The sequence below is a fragment of the Podarcis melisellensis genome (genome assembly GCF_964234715.1).
Source record: "Podarcis melisellensis genome assembly, chromosome: 12".
NCBI classification, from domain to species: domain Eukaryota; kingdom Metazoa; phylum Chordata; class Lepidosauria; order Squamata; family Lacertidae; genus Podarcis; species Podarcis melisellensis.
This window is the reverse complement of record NC_138544.1, coordinates 26,495,978-26,517,104: the sequence shown is the minus strand read 5'-3', so window position 1 is coordinate 26,517,104 and position 21,127 is coordinate 26,495,978. Positions and strand designations below refer to the sequence as shown.

At 43.3% G+C, this 21,127-nt stretch overlaps 1 protein-coding gene across 4 annotated transcripts in view; it reads right to left on the bottom strand.

The window, feature by feature from the left end:
- The window catches only part of RAPGEF5 (Rap guanine nucleotide exchange factor 5), a 134,960-nt gene that overhangs the window by 47,019 nt on the left and 66,814 nt on the right, over positions 1–21,127 (bottom strand). For all 4 annotated transcript variants that reach the window (XM_081883194.1, XM_081883193.1, XM_081883195.1 and 1 more), the window contains exons 10-11: positions 17,763–17,881; positions 17,310–17,398 (exon numbers count right to left, since the gene is read on the bottom strand). In XM_081883194.1, coding sequence (XP_081739320.1) covers positions 17,310–17,398; positions 17,763–17,881 — 208 coding nt within the window. The remainder of the gene's footprint in view (positions 1–17,309; positions 17,399–17,762; positions 17,882–21,127) is intronic.

The following is a 21,127-nucleotide window of genomic DNA, read 5'->3' as shown; positions in this document are numbered from 1 at the left end:
TGTGATATCTGCCAGAGGTCCAAACCAGTGCACCAGAAGCAGGCGGGATTGCTAGAACCGCTGGAGACACCGCAGCAACCGTGGGAGAGGGTAGCGTTGGACTTTGTTACGGACCTGCCCAGCTCCAGAGGTAAGACGGCGGTGTTAGTGGTGGTGGACTTGTTCACCAAGATGGCGCATTTCATCCCTTGTGCCAAGGTGGCGACGGCAGAACAGACCGCAAAGCTCTTCATCGATCACGTCTTCAGAGTGCATGGACTTCCGCAGTCCGTCTTGTCCGACAGGGGGCGCCAGTTTGTTTCCACTTTCTGGCGAAAGCTTCTGGGCATCTTGCACGTCAAAATCAACCTGACATCGGCGAGACATCCACAAACCAACGGTCAAGCGGAGAGGGTCAACGCGATCATGCAGCAGTACCTGCGGTGCTACGCCAACCAGCGACCTGCGGCGTGGGTGGACTATCTGCCGATGGCTGAATTCGCCTACAACAACACGAAACACGCATCCACCGGGGTGACGCCTTTCTTCGCGAACAATGGCCGTCATCCCAGAACCTTCCCGAGATTTGCGGCACCAGGAGGGGGGGGGCCTCAAGATGCCGACCAGTTTGCAGCGGAGTTGCAAGAGGTGCACGAGGAGCTGCGGAGACATTTGGAGCTGGCAAAACAGGCGTATAAGGTGCAGGCCGATAAGCACAGGAGGGCGGGAGAGGACATCCAGATTGGGGACTGGGTGTGGTTAGCAGCCCACGCGATGCCGGCCAGGTCATTGGCCAAGAAGAAGTTAGGACACAGGCAGCTAGGGCCATATCAAGTTGAGGCTAAGATCAATCCGGTGGCTTTTCGTCTAGCCCTTCCGGAGGGTTCCAGGGTGCACCCGGTCTTTCATAGGTCGGTGCTCACTCCCTACAAAACCCCACACAGGTTTCAAGAGTCAGGAGCACTCCCAGAGCCACGTAGGAGGGCGCCTGAGGGGGGGGAATCGCCAAGACCAGAACCTCTTAACGAGGTCACAGAGATACTGGACTCGAGATGGGGGGAGGAGGGAGTTGAATATTTTCTAGCCAGGGAAGGCACTCCGGCCTCTGCCAATAGCTGGGTGCCGGGTTACGCGTTGGACGAACCCCTGTTGAAGGAGGAGTTCCATGCACTTTTTCCGCACAAGCCCATGCCCGAGGAGTATTTTGATGATTGGCTTTTCACGCCCACTTTGTCAGACAGCACGTTCGAGGGTTTCTCCTCACCCGAGGGCCATACGCCCGAAACAAGCCCGACCAGGGATCCGAGACTGGGGGGGGAGGAGACAGGCCCTTGTTGGTGGGTGGATCAGCCAAGGGAGGCATGGAGTCAGAGATGGATGGTAGGTCCTTGGCAGGCAGCGCCAGGAGAAGCAGTGATGGAGGAAGAGACTGTGAGGTCTGTGGGTGGGGAACCCGAGTTCGAACACACATATACGGAGATGACAGAGGAGAACGTTGAAGTGGACAACTTGTATCCTGAACCGACCCCGGAAGAACCACGTTTTCCTCAACCTGCACCCGGCGAGCGGGAGGGGGGAAGGGGGGGCTTCGAGGGGGGGATGGATGTCAGGGTTTCTGGGAGAGAGGAGGAGATGACAGAGGAGACGGAGAGCGAGTGGGAGGAGGGGCAGAAGGATGAGGAAGAAGATGACGGAATTCTGAGGGAATCCACGAGTCTGAGCAGCGAGTCAGAGGATTCTCAAAAGGGGGTTACCTTAATCAAGCAAAAGGGAGGAGAAGGGAGAAGCGGAGAGGAGCCCAGTGGAAGACAGACGCAGCAAGAGGCGTCTCAGCCGGAACGGAGTAAAGGGGGTGGAGTCGTCAGCCTCTCGGAGGGAGCAGGATTAGGAGAGAACAGAGAAAGGGGGTTGGAGCAAGGTGTTCAGCCGGAAAGGGTGGAGAGCAGAACAAGGGGTGGTGTAGCGGTCGAAAGAAAGGTCAGCAGCAACGTACGCGCGCCAAGTTCAAACGTAGAGGCGCGCGGAAGTGGAGAGAGCTCAGGGGAGAAGCCCGGCCCTAAAGCCAGAAGGAGGGGGGAAGAGGCGGCAGAGGATTCAGCCTCAGGCGAGTCACGGAGAGAGGGAACCCAGGGGGGCAGGAAGACCCTGCGGAAAAGAAAGGAGAGGAAGAGGTGGTCTAGAGCCAGGCTATTAAGTTGGTGTGGAAGAGGGGAGGAGTCAGAGGGGACTTCAGCGGTCTAACGTGACAGACGTACGGCCACGATGCTGAACTGTACGAGAAGCAGAAATCTTCAATAAACTTTTCCTGTAAATAAACTGCAACGGAGTGAGGTCTCTTGTGAGCTGGGACCCGTCCTGGGTGGCCGTGACACTCGGTAAATTAATATTCCCATTTTGGGAAATATTTAAGTAGTCAGCATTCAGCATGCTTGACCTTACTTTGAAGCCTGAAAAGAGAGTTAATATCTTTTGCCAGAGTTATGTACCAATCACTGCAACTATTAAACATGGTTGCTAACTTGAAGTTACCCGAACATGAAAAAAGAGTTTGATTAAACATCCCTTTATTTTAAGTGGCATGCATCCATACTAGATGGAAAAAATATACTACTGTTCCAATATATTTGCACAATCATTTATGTCTTTTTATTTATGGACTAGGAATAATCACTAGAAGCTATCCAGGCCCCAACTGCCTAGGGGTGAAGAATAAAAGTCTGCATTTTATATTTCCTTGCTAATAATTCAAGAGATGGTAACTATTTCATTTGATAGGCAAGTAGTGACTCACTGTGCTCCAGCTCATCCTTTTGTTCCTATTTATGCTCAGAAATCAAAGCTTGGATGATTTCCAATCATATGTCGAAAAATAACTTCTTCCAGGGAAGTTTGGTCTGCACCCATTTCCATAGCTATCTCATAGCTGGGATAACCTGTATTATTACCATTATCTAGACGCAAACTATGGCAAGTTCTTATAGAAATGGGAGTGCCTGATCACCTCATCTGTCTCTTGAGAAATCTCTATGTGGGAGAAGAAGCTACAGTTAGAACTGTATATGGAACAATTGATTGGTTCAAAATTGGGAAAGGAGTACGGCAAGGCTGTATATTGTCTCCCAGTTTATTTAACTTATATGCAGAATTCATCATGCGAAAGGCCAGGCTGGATGAATCCCAAGCCAAAATTAAGATCGCCGGAAGAAATATGAACAACCCCAGATATGCAGATGACACAACCTTGATGGCAGAAAGTGAGGAGGAATTAAAGAACCTTTTAATGAGGGTGAAAGAGGAGAGCGCAAAATATGGTCTGAAGCTCAACATAAAAAAAAACTAAGATCATGACCGCTGGGCTCATCACCTCCTTGCAAATAGAAGGGGAAGAAATGGAGGCAGTGAGAGATTTTACTTTCTTGGGCTCCATGGAGCTCACTTCTGAATAGACAGCTATAAGACTGCACTGCCGATTAATTACTTTTTTCCCCACTCACGTTTTCAAAGGATAACTTAAGAATGAAATGTGGGGTTCTCAGTCATATAAAGAGCCTTGCAGACCACTGACCATCTCTACTTTCTTTTTTTTATAATAATATTTTTATTTGCTTTTTTCCAAGGTCAGATACCTCGTCAGTTATTCAACAAAGGCAGTTTTACAGAAAGAAAAGGAAAAAGGTTATAAGCAAAAAAGAGATCTTACTTTACAAAACAATTTTTCATGATCTACTGGGCTTCCCCACATCTTCCATCCCCTGCATCTTTTTCAATAAAATAAAGTTACAGCAAATTAATACCTTGTTTCCTGTGTTTTGTACTTTCCTCAATTGTATATTAGGTTTAGGGGAAATATTGTTAGTTCACAATTCCAACAGTCCTCAATATAGAAACTTTACCCTAGACTTTAGTCATTTCATCATCAGAACTTAAATTCAGCAATATCAAAAATTTGAAATCTGAAGCTTGTTGTCTAAAAACTTAACAAATTCTCAACATTCACATAACTTATAATGTTTTTGTAAATAGTCCTTAAATTTTTTCCAGTCCTCTTCCACTGCCTCTTCTCCCAGGTCTCGGATTCTGCCAGTCATTTCGGCCAGTTCCATATAGTCCATCAGCTGCGTATGCCACTCTTCCAGCGTGGGTAGCTCCTGTACCTTCCAATATTTAGCCAATAGAATTCTTGCTGCTGTAGTTGCATATAAAAAGAAAGTTCTATCCTTCTTTGTCACTCTCTGGCCCACAATGCCCAGGAGAAAGGCCTCTGGTTTCTTAGTAAAGGTATACTTAAATACCTTTTTCAACTCATTATAAACCATTTCCCAGAATGCCTTCACCTTCGGGCATGTCCACCAGAGGTGAAAGAACGTTCCTTCAGCTTCCTTACACTTCCAACACCTTTTATCAGACAAATGGTAAATCTTTGCAAGTTTGACTGGGGTCATGTACCACCTATATATCATTTTCATAATGTTTTCTTTCAAGGCACTACATGCCGTGAATTTCATATCGGTGTTCCATAACCTTTCCCAGTCTTCAAACATGATGTTGTAACCAATGTCTTGAGCCCATTTACTGACCATCTCTACTTTCAAGACTGAAACACAACAAATCATCACTATCCTGGCATCCCCCTCTTCCCACCACCCATCAAAAGAAGCAACATTTTCTTTTTGTCCTAGTTGTATTGAGCACATTCCATTGACAGTAAATGACAGAGATTGCTTCATTATGTTTTTCTCTGATTACTATTGAATACTTCTCCAAGTTCATTGACTTAAGATTGGCCAGGAAGCCTTGCAATCTAAGCTTCCAAATTAAATTTGGCTGGCGGCTGGCGTCCACATCCCTTTTTTGGTACAAAAATAAAGATGCTAGTAATGTGCTGGAAAGAAATCTTGCATTTCTGTGCCAGTATTGGCTTGCTTTACTTCCAACAGAAGCCATAAACAATTCATACAGGCCAAAAATAGTGTGATAAGTAAGGAGCCTTTGGAAGCTTGGAGCTTATAAAATAGAAAGAGAATTAGGCTGCAAACCTGGGAGCAAACTCAGCGGGGTTTACTTCTGAGCACACATGCATGGAATTGTGGTACTGTGCAGTTTCCTTTTGTTCATCAAGGAGGAGAGAAAGCAGCAAAGAATTAACACCTCTCACATAAGGCACGGTGAGCAAAACTATAAATGGGGTACTGCAGGGCCACCATGTTGTAATATCTATTTCATGGGTGTGGAACCTCAAGCCAGACCTCTCTGTCCAACCCTTGAGACTCTCGACAGGCTGCATACCCTGCCTTGCCCTCTACCTTCTTGAGTGCTGAGGGAAAATGGAGAGTGGGGCATTTATCAGAAACCTCTGTTTTTTTTGTGGTGGGAATGTCATCGACAGTACAAAAGAATCACATCCATTGTTCCATCCACTTTTGTCTTTAGTCCCACCCACTACCTGGATGTGGCCACTGGAAGGTTCCACACAAGAAGTCAGGCATCAAACAGAAAATGGTTCCCAAACACTGGCTTATATGAAGTGACTGGGCGAGGTCAGATGTATTAGCGCTGGGTGCCATCAATATGCCATATGAGTCAGTCTACGAAGGCGCTGAATTGCTGTCTGGACACTGTAACAGATTAGATGAGGGACAATAAACTGAGACTGAATCCAACAAGATGGAAGTTCTGTGGTTGGCAGTTCTCATGTCTGGGACTTGGGCAAATTACCTGGCGGAGATGGAATGGCACTCTCTTTAAAGCAGGAGGTGTGTATTCTGGGATTACTCCAAATCCATCTGGAGGCCCAAGTGACCCCAAAGTTCTGTTGGCCAACTTTGAGTGACACACAAGCTACAGCTGTTCCTGAAAAGAGGTACCTTGGCCACAGTAGTCTGTGCTCTATTAACCTATTGGTCACCGCAATGCGTTCCATGTGGGGCTGTCTTTGAAGATGACATAGAAGTTACAGCTAACGCAGAATACAGCAGTGAAGCTGCTTAATGGAACTGTGTTGGCCTTGGTTGCCCTAATGGATGACCTCTGTAGAAAATAGGATGGGGCTGCCTGTATTTATTTATTTATTTTAAAAATGCCATCACTCTTAAATGGCAGCTGAAGCTTCCTTTCCTTGCTCTTTAATGGCCAGTTGCTCATTATGTTTGCCCCATATGTGTTTTACAAAAAACAGTGGTCCTGATCTGGTCTAACCAAACACTAATCTATATTCTGCATTTAACTCACATTTCTATTCTCTTTATGTCCTAATTATTCTTACATAAACTGCTTTTAAGACTTATTAACATCAATGAAAGTACTACATGCGTAATTATTATCAAGGACATGAAACAATATAGCATACAGATGCAAATATACCTTATCAGTGCATGCTAATACATAATTAAAAATACACCTTCCACTATTATTAATGACAAAGCCAAGGAAATGCAAGGAGAGATTTCCTTTCACACAAGAAAACCATGACAACTTCAAACTGCAAGCTGATGTTACAGCCTCATAGTGACACTGCAATAAAAGCAATAATAAAAGTATTTGCTTGTTCTGTTTAAAGATGATACACAGATACAATGTAAGCAGGATAAACATTATTTGTATTTTAGTAGCCTAGGGCTACTCACAGCAACTGCTAAAGCTACAATTTCAGACAGCAAAAACACAGTATTACTGTGCAAAGACCCATTGTGCAGCCTTCATTGTTCCTTCCAGCCATCTGCTCCATGCAATAGATTAATGCTACACCTTCATGAAAGAGCTCTTTTATTTGATGCTGATCAAGTTACATTTTCATCCTTAAAGAGGTGTGACCTCAGTTGCGTGACCAAACTGTTCCATGTTTACTTCGATTTGTTGCTTGTGTGATTAGTTTAAATGAATCATTACTAAATATTGGTGGTGGTGTTTTACTTAAAAGATAGCCATTTCACTCCAATATCACCTCACGTTTTAATGTTCCCTGATCTTTTATTTATGCACAATACACATGCTCATTTCACAGGCTTTTGAACACAAGCATCAATAATATTCTATGGCTTTCCCTCAGAATTTCTGCTGTGTACAATTTCTATTATAAAATATACTAACTGAAGTCTCTCCTGAAGAGCAGCTTCTGCATCTACAAGACTTTTAGATTACTACAAAACATTGTAAGTGGGGCTTTGAAAGCTACTCAGAAACTTCAGTTAGTTCAGAATATGGTGGCTAGATATTCAATTGGAACTAGCTGACTGGATCATATTGCTCCATGATTCAAAAACCTGCACTGCTTCCAATTTGTCCCCAGAAATTCAATCTGCCAGTTTTAATCTATAAATCCCAAATTGTTTGGGACCAGGCTATGTAATTCCACCCAAAACTATCTGTGCTTTGAGACCCTCATGGACTGTCAAGTGTTCACGTCACATATGCAAATACTGACCAACATCACACACTGCCAACTAGGTTGCTAAAAAAAAAACTTTGAACGAACTGTCTGTAGCCATGATTTGTTTCCCAGACCCACAGAACAATGTGAGGAAAAAATGTTTTCTGTTGGTCATTGCTAATTTAAAAACAGACAAGTCCAGAAAAGGTTCCTCACAACTTGCTCTAACATCTATATGACGGTACTGGGGGAGGTCATGAGGAGTTGCGTACCCTGACACAGTTCCCACTCCCCCAGGAGCCAGGACTCAGAACATATTTGGGATTAAAATGGCCACAACTTTATTGAATTCAGATGTAGACCTTGGCATAGGCACTGGGCATGTATCCCTTTCAGCCCCTTGCTGGGGGTCTGAGGCATGACAGGGTCATTTGGGGGAAGATGGGACCAACACAAAACATGTGTTTGTGCAGTTGATCCCTCTCCAAATTGCTGTGAGGGGCTGTATGGCCCACCTATTGTGTGCTTGTGAACAGAGACTCCCCTCATGAACCCTCTAATGAAGTACCCTGTTACTGCAAACATGGCGTGGCTTCGCATTGATGGGGGAGGCATCGCGATGGGCTGCCCATGGTTGTATGGGGCAAGCTGCCAATTTGGAGCATCGCGTCACCAGTATGCTGATAACACGTAGTTCTAGTTCTTATTATCATCAGAAATAGATGCTTGGAAACAGTTATATTGCTCATTTCCCTGGTGTCTAGAGATCCTTCTGAAGCTCTCTGAAATCCAAGTTTGGTTTTACCACCATAATAATTTGGTGTCATCCACAAACTTGTCCACTTCACTGCTCACTCTAACTCCAGATGATTCATGGATAAGTTTAAAAGCACCACCCCCCAATACAGATCCTTGGGGTGCCCCACCTCTTACATCTTTATTAGTGTGAGTTGATGGAAAAGGGAGAGGGAGAATGCTAGAGAGTTAAGGACGGAAGCTTTGGCTCAACTTGTTAATAAACATATTGCAAAGGAGTGCTGTTTTTTAACTTTGCCATCCTTCAAATGCTGTGGGACGGCAATGAATATACGCTTTTATACTTCACAGAAAACATTACAAACAAGAAAATCTTTGTACTAGAAACCTTTGAGCCTATGCTACACTGGAAACACTGGAATGAATGTGCACAATGAACACAGAAACAGGGTTGTGCTCTCTCACTAAAAGTAAGGGTTTTGTTCTGCAATTTGGTGCATTCGGTGCTCTTGTATTCTGTAGCATTTTTATATATGATAAATCAAATAAACATACATTCTCCAAGTACAGAAACATTCCCAGCTGCTAAGGGAAAAGGCCCCAGCATTCAAGGATTGTTGAAACATGGGAAGGGGTGAATTCTTACACACCTGCGACCTGCAAGATATGGCTTGCTCCTATTTTGAGTGCTGTTTAAAATTAGGAAGCAGATTCCATGCAAGTTTTGAATACAGCTTATTAAACTGCTTCATTTTCACTGGTCAGGTTGACATGTGTTTTGCAACAGTTGTCATTTATACTGAGCTAACGAAATACGACTAGAGGAATGCTAAACTATATTACTACATATGAAACAAAGGCATTTGTCCAGGGTATAAAAAGATTATTGTTCGCCAGTAGACATAGTTAGGACTTCTCACTGGGAAGGCCAACTCTAAATACTCGACTACTGGCTAGCAAGGTGCAACATCCCAGAATAGAAACAGCTTGGATAACTCAGTAAGAGATAATAAGAGACAATAAGAGATCTGAATTTAAGCTGACCACTGATTTGTTACTGGGGCAGAGGGTCACGTGGCCATCCAGGCAGGGCTGAGAGAAACTGCTGTATGAAGTCCTAAACAGCTGCTGCTGATCAGCATGGTCAACACTGAACAAAATGGGCAAAAGTGAGCCATTCCACTTATCTTCTCTCTTTCTCCTTATAGAGTTCAGTGGTAGCAGCACACACTGTTAAGAGCTATGCTGTCTCAGACCCATCTAGCATTGCATCCCGCTTTCCACAGTGGCCACGCAATTGCCTCTGGGCAGCTCACAAGCAGGATATGAGAGCAATAGTCCTCTTTAAGTGCTTGGTTTCCCAGCAACTGGTTTCCAGAGGCAAAATGTCCCTGATTCCAGCCACAATACTCTCCCGAATACTACAGCTATATACAGTACAGTGCTCACACTATATACATCTGTATAAAGGTACAAGGCTCACTGTTTTTACATTGCAATCGTTACATAGGGAATTTCAGATGAAGTGGACTGTGCAGAGTGGCTGCAAGAGGATGGGAAAAAAATGAATGCAGGAAGAGGAGGAGCAATGCATTCTATCCTATATATTGCTGCTTTTTATGGGGTTAGGTGGGCCTTAGATCTTTCCACAATGATGCAGAAAAAGAACCACAAATTTGGAATTCTCAGGGTCCAAAAGCAATTCTGCAGACTTGCTTGAGTGCTAGAAATACTTTAAAACAAAACAAAACCACACAACTCTTAGAGTTGTCTCCAACTACTCTGAATAGACCCAATGAAATTAATGGACCTAAGTCAGTCATACCTTTTAATCTCAGTGGGTTGAGTCTTCATAAAACTTTTTAAAAACAACTTGTAGTATTAACGCTGTTACTTCTACTACTAAGAATAAGCCTGATGTGGTTTATATAGGTCATGCTCCTTACTAGCTCCTTGTTTCATAAGAATTTCCCCCCTCTATGAACACTCTTTATTGTAGACAAATACTTTCCCCCAGCACCCTCTGCTTATCCAGTATAGGAGGCAAATATTGAACGAATACATACATATTTCAATCTATGAAAAGTGGGCAGAGGTGGAAACATAAGCCTCACTTGGATATAAAAATATATGATGATCTTAAATCCTTAAAATATGATACCACTACACACACCTAGTAGATTTTTCTTGCATGAACACCACACAGGTGTAAGTTTCTGAATCATTTCATCTCTGTGGACTAGGGCTGGGCGATAACTGGATATCAATATTGTAATATATCACCAGCTAAACCTAGCGATATACAGTGGTACCTCGGGTTAGGTACTTAATTCGTTCTGGAGGTCTGTTCTTAACCTGAAGCACCACTTTAGCTAATGGGGCCTCCTGCTGCTGCTGCCGCGCCGCTGGAGCATGATTTCTGTTCTCATCCTGAAGCAAAGTTCTTAACCCAAGGTACTATTTCTGGGTTAGCGGAGTCTGTAACCTGAAGCGTATGTAACCTGAAGCGTATGTAACCAGAGGTACCACTGTATCAATGTATCATGATATCTGAAATGAGGAAAGAACTACGTAGAGGCGAACAAGACAACGTCCTGGCAACTACTACTACTTAACGGTCTAAAACTGAGAAATGATGATATTATCAATCACCTTATGATCACTTTCAGCAGCAGGCAAGCCAAAATGCATCCAAATGAGACTTTTGGTTTTGGACTTGGCTACCAAACGGTGGCATTCAGGACAATTCAAAGTATGGTGATGAGTCATAGTGAGGACAAATAATCTGGGACTGCCAAACTGCAAGCAAGTCTGCTAGGCAGCAGAAGCAACAGCAGCCTGGCGGTGGCAGAATCAACAATAGGGGGGGGGGGAGGCAGCAGCGGCATAATAATCAGCAATCTGAAAAGCCACACCACAGTAATAGGCGGTGGCAGCAGCAGCCTGCGAGGCCTTGTCACGACAATGGCAGTAGCAGTGGCCTGCAGGGCCTTACGGTGGTGGCAGGAGATGGTGGCAGAAGCAGAGATGGCCTGCAAGGCCTCACTGAGGCAGCCTGTCACAACATCTGCCACCGCCTCTCACTACCGCCTGGAGGACTTGAAGGCTGCCACCACTTATTGCCTCCATGGCGAGGCCTCACAAGCCCCACTGCTTCTGTCACCATGAGGCCTTGCAGGCTGTCGCTACTATTGCTGCCATCTCCCGTTGCCACCACAAGGCCTCGCAGGATGCCGCTACTATGGTCACCTCCTGTCACTGCCATGAGTCCCTGCAGGCCTCTGCCACGAGGACTCGCAGTCCACTGCCACTGCCGCCACCTGTCACTGCTATGAGCCCCTGCAGGCCACCACAGTTACTGCTGCCACCTCCCGTCACCACTACGAGAATTCGCAGGCCACCACTGATTGCGCTGCCACCGCGAGACCTTGAAGGTTTTCGCCACTACTGCCTACATGTACCGTGGACATGGCAAACTGTTTCTGCCACTGCTGCTTCTGCCTCCTAGCAGGTCTGCTGGCAGTCTCAGATTATTTGCATTCACTATGACTCATTGCCGTACTTTGAATTGTCCTGAATACCACCATTTGGTAGCCAAGTTCAAAAACAAAAGTCCTGTTGGGATGCATTTTGGCTTGTCTGCTGATGAAACTGAGTGTGTAATGACTGATAATATTGTCATTTATCCGTTTGAGATCCCTAAGTAGTAACAGTTGCCAGGGCATTGTCCTGTTCACCTCTGTATAGTTCCATCCTTATTTCAGAGATTGTGGTAGATTGCAATGTTTAGCTAGTAATAACATTGCCCTTTAGCTGGTGATATCGTGAGGTTTAGCTGCTTATAACATTGCCATGTTTAGCTGGTGAGTTATCGCAATGTTGAAAACCAGATATCGCCTAGCCCTTACACACATTGTGATTCGCGCTATATTGCCACCTCAAATATTATGAAACAATTATCACAATGTGAACTTCAAAACGGTTTTGGACGATATATTGATATATTGCCCAGCCCTACTGTGGACATACTGCTTTGCTGTTAGGAAACAGGCATCCAAAGACAATGTGGACAGAATCTAAGAAAATAAAAGAACTTGTGCAAATGATCCAAAAGGAAAAGCAACGGAATATATAATAATTATGTGCAATCACAACATCAGGAGGACGTAGCTATCAACAGCTGAATATTCAGCAGTGGCTGATAGCCTGCAATCTCTGTGCCTCAAAACCCACACAAGGATTTTGGAGAGAAACAGAGGTTTTTAGATTAGATTAAAGGGCTATGAATATGGAACAGGTGATGTCTTGAAAATTGGTTATTGTAATTAATCCTTTTTTGTTATGGACATTCATGACTTCACTGCAGTTGGGTATACTGTGCCGTCCTTGATCCCAGTATACAATGCAGCCATCCACCCACATTCATGCATTGCAGCTTTTGATCTCTGGCATCTCCACTAGCAAGGCTGGAACAGACCTTTGCCAGAGACAGTTGCTGGCAGAGAAGTCAATACTAAGTTAAAATGGCCTGCTGACTTGCCTCTAAATAAAGTGATTCCTTGCTGCTTTGTATTTCAGGTACTTTGAGGGTCTATAAACCAAGGAGCACATAGGTTGATTTTGACTGAACATAAAGAAGACAAATGTGAAAAAGAAAGAAAAGATTTTGCTACCCCCCCCTTTTTTTCAAGAACAGAAAACTTCACACTCAGCATAATGAGGAATGGGGTGGGGGACGGGACCAGAACAATGAATGGAAACTGCAAGGAAGCAAAGTTGATAAATTTAGGACAACAGGCACAAACCTTGATTTTAGAAGCTGCAAAGAATATTATATAAAAATGGGTGTACTTATATATATTTGTGACAGTCAAATCATGTGACTGAGAGGTGTTCTCAGCTTACAAAAGCCTATGTCCCACATCTTTGCTGAACCACAAAAACATCTATGCACCAAAGCAGAAGAAAGAAATGGACTTTAAGTGCTTTGTCAGACACTGCACATTGGGATGGAGGAGAGACTGAGAGGGATCTTCCTATGAAGGTATCATAGATATTGCTGGAAGGAACCTTGGAGGTCATCTGGTCCAAACTTTGCTCAATGCAGCATCCCTGACAGATGGCTGTCTAGCCTCTGCTTACAATATCTGCAGCAAACAAGAGCCCAACACCTCCCAAGGCAGTCTGTTCTACTGTGAAATATCTGCTTACTATTAAGATGTTTCTCCTAACGTTCCGTTGAAATCTGTTTCCTTGCAATTTCCACCCGTTGGTACAAATTGTGCTCTCTGGCGCAATGGAGAACAAGTCTGCTCAATTTTCAGTAAAGCAGACCTTCAGATATTTGAAGAGCCCTATCCTGTCCCATCCCCCCCATAAAATTTGCCTATCCAGGGCAAAACAAGCAAATATTAGTCATGGGAATTGGGTTTCCAGATCTCCTCACCATCCTGGTCACCCTTCTCTGCACATACAAAAAAGATTCCTGCATTGCAATGGGTTTGGACTTGATGACCCTCGGGGTACATTCCAACTCTGCAATTCTATGGTTCTACTCCAGTTTGTCAATGTCCTCCTTAAAATGTGTTTTGCAGAAATGGACACAATATTCAAGATGCAATGCTGAACAGAAGAGAAGTATTACTTCGTGATCTGGACCCTATGCTTCTGTTAATGCTAGATTGCATTAGCCTTTTAAATCAGCAACATCACAATGCTGGCTCATGTACAGCTAAGACCAATTTACTGCTCCAAAGCCAGGTCTCCCACATCCTGGACCTGGACTGTGTGTGTGTGTGTGTGTGCGCGCGCGCGTGCGTGTGCGCACACACAAACACACACACTTAAAACACAAGACTTTACTTTACCCCTGAGAAATTTCATCTTGCTCATTTTTGCCTAGCATTGCAGCCTGTCAATATCATTTTGAATCTTGATTCTGTCTCCTACAATGCTAGCTATATTTCCCAGTTTCTTGTCCACTGAAGATTTGATAAACATCCCCTCTACGTCCTCATCCAAGTCATTTATAAAAATGTTAAACAGCACAGGACATAGGGCAGAGCCCTGGGGCACTCTGCTCGCTTTTATTTTTTGGCTTTTGCCATTTGTTTCTTAACGTCTACAGCAGCTTCTGCATATGTTTTGTTTACTCCTATATATCCACATCCTGGAGAGAGGGTCATGGTTCAACGGCAGAGCACAAGCTTCGGCTGCAGAAAGCACCAGACTCAACTCCTGAGATTTAACTACAAATGTCACGTGCCAGGCTGGGAATAATAGCTTTTGCCCAAAACGCTGGAGAGCCACTGCCAGTCTAAGTAGCTGATATTGGTCCATACAGGCCAATTGTTAGATTCAATATATGACAGTTTCATATGTATCTCATTTAAGAATGTGCCACAAAGTGTCTGGACATGACCATAAGGATGCACAGATTCAGAGATGAAATGAAACTTTGTAGATGTGCATAAAAGCAAATGTTGATTCAAACCTTGTGCACAAACGGCCAAAAGTTCTCACTAAGGCCAACAAGTAGCGCAGCTCTGGCTTCAGCTTACTGAAAACAGCATGTGCTAGTTTTGAAATAGCATGTGCTGGTTTTGAGCACGCTCACTTGAAACCAATCATGGCGAACTTCAAGGTGGAGGAGGATAATGAGAGAATGAATTGGAATGTTGCCAGAATATTGCCTGGCCACCAGCCAGATTCAGACGACAGCTAGAAAAGCTCATGGATTGCAGTGGGCTCAGAGGGACTGTTAGGAGAGAAACTGTTCTACAGGATCAGTGATCTGGTGCCCTACCCAATCCAACCTTGCAGCACAAGCAAAACGTGAGCACAGGAACAGGCACAAGGCTGGCAGTTCAGAAGAAGCTGGGGTCAACGCTGAACAGGTTGAGGGCAAGCACAGAAGGGTCCAAAACGCCCAGCCAGAGGTTGCCTCCAGTCCATCAGGTAACTATTTAGATCTATCAGCCGGACTAAACCAGGGGAATCCTGATTAAGTCAAGTCCTGCACAGGACTTTGGAAGGGACCTATATTTACTGAGAAGGTTTATGGAATCGATCCTCAACATCAAGCAGCAAAAGGGACTGCAGTGAACAGCTGATGAGAGATGCTGCTTTGCTACCAGAATGTGCGCCCTGCAGTTGTTCATATGCCTAGTTGTTTTGCCTACATCCACAATGTAATATCGGAAAATATATCTCAAATCAATTTATTGAGCCACTTCTTTCAGCTTAACAGATTTTTTTTTAAAAAAATCATTTATAGTTCATTTATTGTACTTAGAAACGCACCCTGCTACATGGACATGACTGACAGCATCAGCTTTCAAGGGGTGTGATAAGGGTGGAAGGATGTGGAGGGGAATCAGCCAACCACAAAATATATTATCATCTCAGCCAGCCGTCCTCAAATGGCCATTTTTCACCTATAGAACAATAAAATGTTAATGAGCAGCTGGGTTTAAGTTTGAGAAACGAGGAGGCGGAAATGGAACGTAACAATGAGCTGTTGAACAGTTAAATGTTATCAGGGGGCACTCTTTTTAGAAACTAAAAGCATCTAACAATAATGCACTACATTCCCAGGGAGTCTATCCTCGTTCAGGAGGAGTCCAAAGATGTATGAATAAAGCTGACAGCAATCTACGGGAAGAGGTTAACCAATTGCTCCGAACCAAAATGCACAAGGAACCAGAAGGGATTCCCCTTGCCCCATGGGATCTATGCAACCTAGCCAAGAGCATTCTGGCATGAACCACCTCTATTATATAGCCTATGATTTGGCACCAGTAAAATTACAAACAACATTATTATGATTATACCTGAGGAAGCACAGCAATCAGACAGCGGTGCTTTCTCTGCACAAAATATTAATCTCTGGCCACAGAGAAGCAGCTCAATGGACAGCACAATAAATCACACACTTGGTTTTTCTTTTGGTTTATTCTGTAGTAAAACCACATTGTGCAGTTAAGCACAAATGCTTCATGCCTGACAATATTCCACTGATTTGTGGACAGAGAACCTGGCTCAAGAGCGCTGTAGGAATTCACAGATGTTATTTATGCTTTAATCCTTTTAATCCTTGTAAATGTGTTTATTTTTAGTAATCTCATTTGGAAAAGAGCACTAAGAATGTGCACTGAAGCTCCATTGAGAACAATAAGAAAAAGCAAACCCTGGGACCAACTCCATTTCCAGCCTACTACGTTTCACAGTCCTTCTGCAATCATATTGAAAACTCTGAAGGATAACCACCAGGCTGCTTTAATTAAAACTGTAAATAAATTGCAGGTGATCCTGATAAACTACCAAAGGAGCTTCAGTGACACCAAAGTGTGCATTAAAGTCGGGAGATCAAGCTGAAAAATAACCTGCACGTCAAGCAGTCTGATCAATATAATAATTGCTTCAGGCTGGAACAAAATTACAATTCCTGGTTAAAGACAGATAAGTACTACAGCAGGTGACATTGCTGCATATCGTGTCATGAAGCGAAGTCTACAAGACACCTCAGAATGCTCTGTCAAAGCACTACAAGGATGGTAAACATCTGAATTTATAAGAAAACGTACTGAAACACAAAATGCACAATAAAGACACCTGATCAATATAGCAATAGCTTCAGTTTGCATAGATTCATGGTACAGGAGAAGAGTAATTAGTATTGCATTTTGTACACGACAGCATTGCTATGGGTGCAATAGGTAAGCTATTAATTCAAAGAAGTTGGTATTAAACAAGTAGCTGCTGAGTACATTACAAAAATAACTGTGGACGTATCTGCCTAGCAGCTATAAACCTCAGTTTACTACCTCATGTGTGTCACCTCCTGCATAACACACACCCTTCTTTCAGTTCCTTGCATTTTATATATCAAGATGCAAATGAGCTACTGAAAAGGATAAAGGGGAGGGGGCAATCATTTCTTAAAAGTAACTTTTCTTTCCCAGGTTTGATCTCCTTTTGCCCAAAACTGATGACACACTAGCTTAAAATGATCAAATATAAATTTAAACACAATGCACATGAAACAGTAACACCTTACGTACTGTAAATTATAATCACTTGAAGTGAAAACGCTGGCAGGGAAACATCATACTGAATACTTGCACATGGCTGATGAACTATGTGTGCCAGCAGCATCAGAGGGTGCAGACAGCTGCTTTTCAGCAGACAGTTCACGGTTGCAGTTTACCTGTTTCTTTGTCCTGCACTTCCTCCAGGTGCAAGTCGTTCAGGAGGTGCTCCAAAATCTTTTCTGGTGTCCCGGATACCACCACGTATCTGTCAGAAAGCAGAGAGTCCACAGAGTCATCCTCCGTTGAGGACTGCGAGCGGCTGCTCCATTCATCCTCCTCATCCTCCTCATCAATGTATTTAAAATAAGGCACATCAAACGTGGGCAGAGGCAGCTCCCTGCCTAGAGACAGAGCAGAATCCTTCCTCTCTATGTGCGGGTCAAAGATCCTCAGCCTGGAACTTCCCATACTGCAGGGCAAAAACAACAAAGGTATTCCCCCTACATACTGCTCTGCCTTTCCCCTTCAGTTCTGCTGCCAGCAACCGAGTTCATCTGGCTGCTGAGGGGAGCTCTGCAGTCAGCTTGTGAGCGCGGCTGTGTCTGAGCACCCAAGGAAAAAACTCTTACCTCCAATCACTCTCGGCACTCCCTGATGTGGGGGCTGGGCTATGTGACGACACTTTCCTAAGCACCAGCACATCTTGGTCCAGTTCCTTCACTTGAATAGTAGTCACTTCATCATCCAGCTTTAATTTGGAGAGGGGCACAAATGACAAAGAGAGAGAGAAATGAGTGAAATCTCCAGGGACTGACAAAAGGAAGGTGGGGGAAGCCTTGATTAGAGCTACATTTTCTCTCTCCCTCTCTCTCAGTGCCGCGGTTTGCAGCAGTCACTGCCCTTGATTTACATTCTGAAAATTCACAATGCACCAGAATTTTAGCAGAGCTCCCCTTTCCCAGAGGCACAGAGAGTGTATGTCTACGCTTTAACTGCAAAATACAATATTCAAGCGCATAAATGAAGCGGGTGGTTAATAACAAGAAAGGAATTTTAGTATCTTTACCAGTTTCCAGTTTGTTTCAATGGGCTGCTGTTCACTGTTACTGAGCATTTCCGCTTAATGCATGTTATGTTTTACTGATGTGGCCAACGACTAAACAAATAAAATTAAACTGCCAAGGCAGTTTACAGTCATAAAAAACATACTTTACAGCATTTCAACAAAGGTGCAGCTGCTACAGAAACAAAATATACAGTCTGATGAAGCTACTTTCATTCTTTGGGACAGACAATGAAGCCAGTCAGACACCCCCCCCCCCCACATGATATTGTTTCCTGCACTTAAAACTCACAACTTCAATAATTAACTTTTGGAAACAAAAACTTCTAAAGGTTTTGGACAAGATGTGCAAACAGATGACCACAATCCTATGCAAAGCTATATCTGGGTTTCACAGATGACCCTGATGACTTTTTCCACCATAAGTCCTCTAAATGTGAAGGTTTGAGCATGACTATTGCTGCATATATATATATAGCATATATACACAAAATGGGTGATGATACAGCTCCTAATAAGGCTTTGGTATTGACTGAATAGTCTATAAAGAAACATATTGATGGATGAAAGGCTCCCATTAGTTCCTTCTGATAGCTTCCGAGAAACCCCCCAGTGTAGCAAGAGGCTCAGCAAAAGCCATAGTCTAATTATATTTTAATTAAGTACAATGTTAACAGTAATGTGGCTTACAGTGATACTGTTTAATATGCAGGAATATTATTTGTACGTCCTGAAAGAATACAAACATTGGATAGTTATCAAACTGGCATTCTAAAATTAAAATGGCCCTTTGCAAGAGAAGATTTATGTTAGATGGGGAACATTACAATGCAATGTCATTTGATGGTTAACCTTTTTCTTCTCCATTATATCTTAATGGCATGAAGGAATTCAGAAACTAATGAATAGTAGAATCATGCTCTGTTAGACACTGGAGGAACCTGCACACACAAAAATGGTCTTACCCCAAAGAGCTGTAAATTCAGGAACATCTTTTCTACTAATTTCTCTCTCCCTTACACACACACACACACACACACACACACACTGCAATTATTAGATTTTTGCCATGTCAGACATACAGGTACTGAGGTAATTAACATAGGGTATTTGTTGAAAAATTCCCTGGGGACATTAGCAAGACATCATGTTGCAGGAATACTGAAGCATAATTGCACTTTCATTTCATGGTATATGCTTTTGTTGCCTACAATTTATAACATAGCCATAAAATAATGAGATAAGAGTAGACCATAACCTAAAAATTATTGCGTTAAAAAGAAGTCCCAGCACACAGATTTCAATTCATTTTTTAAAGTATTCAGATGCTCATAGAGGCACTGAACTATACCTGCAAAAATAGGCTTTCAACAGCACTCCTCTCACATATAAGCTACTGCATCTCCAGTTAAAAACAAAAACTATGTAAATAATGAAGATCATTTAAATTGATGGAAAACTTCCTTTTTCACTACTGGAACTTTATTCTATGCCATTTATTTCTCCGATCTATAAAAACAAAGTAAATGAGTAAGGAATCCTGAGGTCTCTATTGTTTTATTTATCTCTATGCACCACTTTGTGAGGACTTGCTCCTGAAAAGCAACTAATAAATAATTAGAACAAACAATACTGGTTGGGATACAAACCACCACATGCATAGATAAAGGTTCTTCAGCACCCACCTTTTGTCTTTTCAAAAGTCCACTAATAGTTGGGGTCCTCAGGTGGTATGACACAATTTTGTCAGAAGGAAAATATTAGTAACTCTCCCCTCTCAAGTTTTCCTGTGTGCACACATAAGTGATTGGCACTTGCTTCCTTTTATCAGAAAAAAAATCAACTTTTCTTCATGAGAGCCACCATAAACAATGGTCCCTTACCCAGTCTCTGGGTGGGCGGCAGTTGCGGCACGTCACAGCAGGCCTCAGCTCCACAAAGCAAAGCCTTCCCCATCATGTGGCTGGGAGTTGGGGAATTCCCCCAGCCGGCGGCAAAGGAGGACGCAATAGCCCGCCATGCACTGGGTTTTAAATTGGCCAATCAGGTGGCTAGAGGGCCAGGCTATGAAGGCTGGCTGCACCTGGCTTTTGGCAGTGGCCTCAGAGGGCCACCTAGGTAGACCCACATCTTGAGGAGGTCCTATAATCCCAGGCATGACACTGTTTAAGTGTTAGCCCCCCAACTGGAGGCTGAGAATGAACATATACCCAATGCCTGAACCAAAGCCTACCTACAACTGTAATCAATAAAAGTTGTGGACAATTTTTAACCCTGGGATGTTGTCTTATGCAGACCTTACATTGTCTAGTCCTTTGCTCCCTGGGGCGGGGGTCACTGCGAGTGGGTCCACAATTCAGCCAGAGTTCATGTTCAGGTCATTGGGAATGTTATGTGCATGAGTCAGCCAAAGTTAAGCACTAAGTGGGACTTAGGCTGGATCACGTCCAGTATAAATGTTGATGCCCCTAAATGAAATGAACTAACCAGGACCCTTTACAGAGCAAGTTTTAACTTGTGCAGGTCTCTTTTGATTAACTGGATATATGACTCAGTTATCTTGAGCATAAAGCGTATTCAATAATAAACTACAGCAGATACATGCTACTTATTCTGCTTACACTTGCCAGTTAGAATACTTTCCTTCCCTGTTATATAAAAGTATGCAGGACAGTTCCAGAGAAAATCTGACCCTGCCAATTTAAGTACCAGCAAGAACAAAAGAGAGATAAAAGACCAATTCAAGTGACTGTGTTAACTAAATAAGGTATTCAAACTACACAAGTCTATACACTGACTTTCTGAATCATGAACAGTGACTTTAAAATACAAAAGGGAGCTCTTTGTAATAGGAGGCAGCGGAGCAAAATTTTTTGGGGTTTTTTTTTAAAAGGCTGTAAGTTAAATCCATTAACAAAAGCAATACCTTTA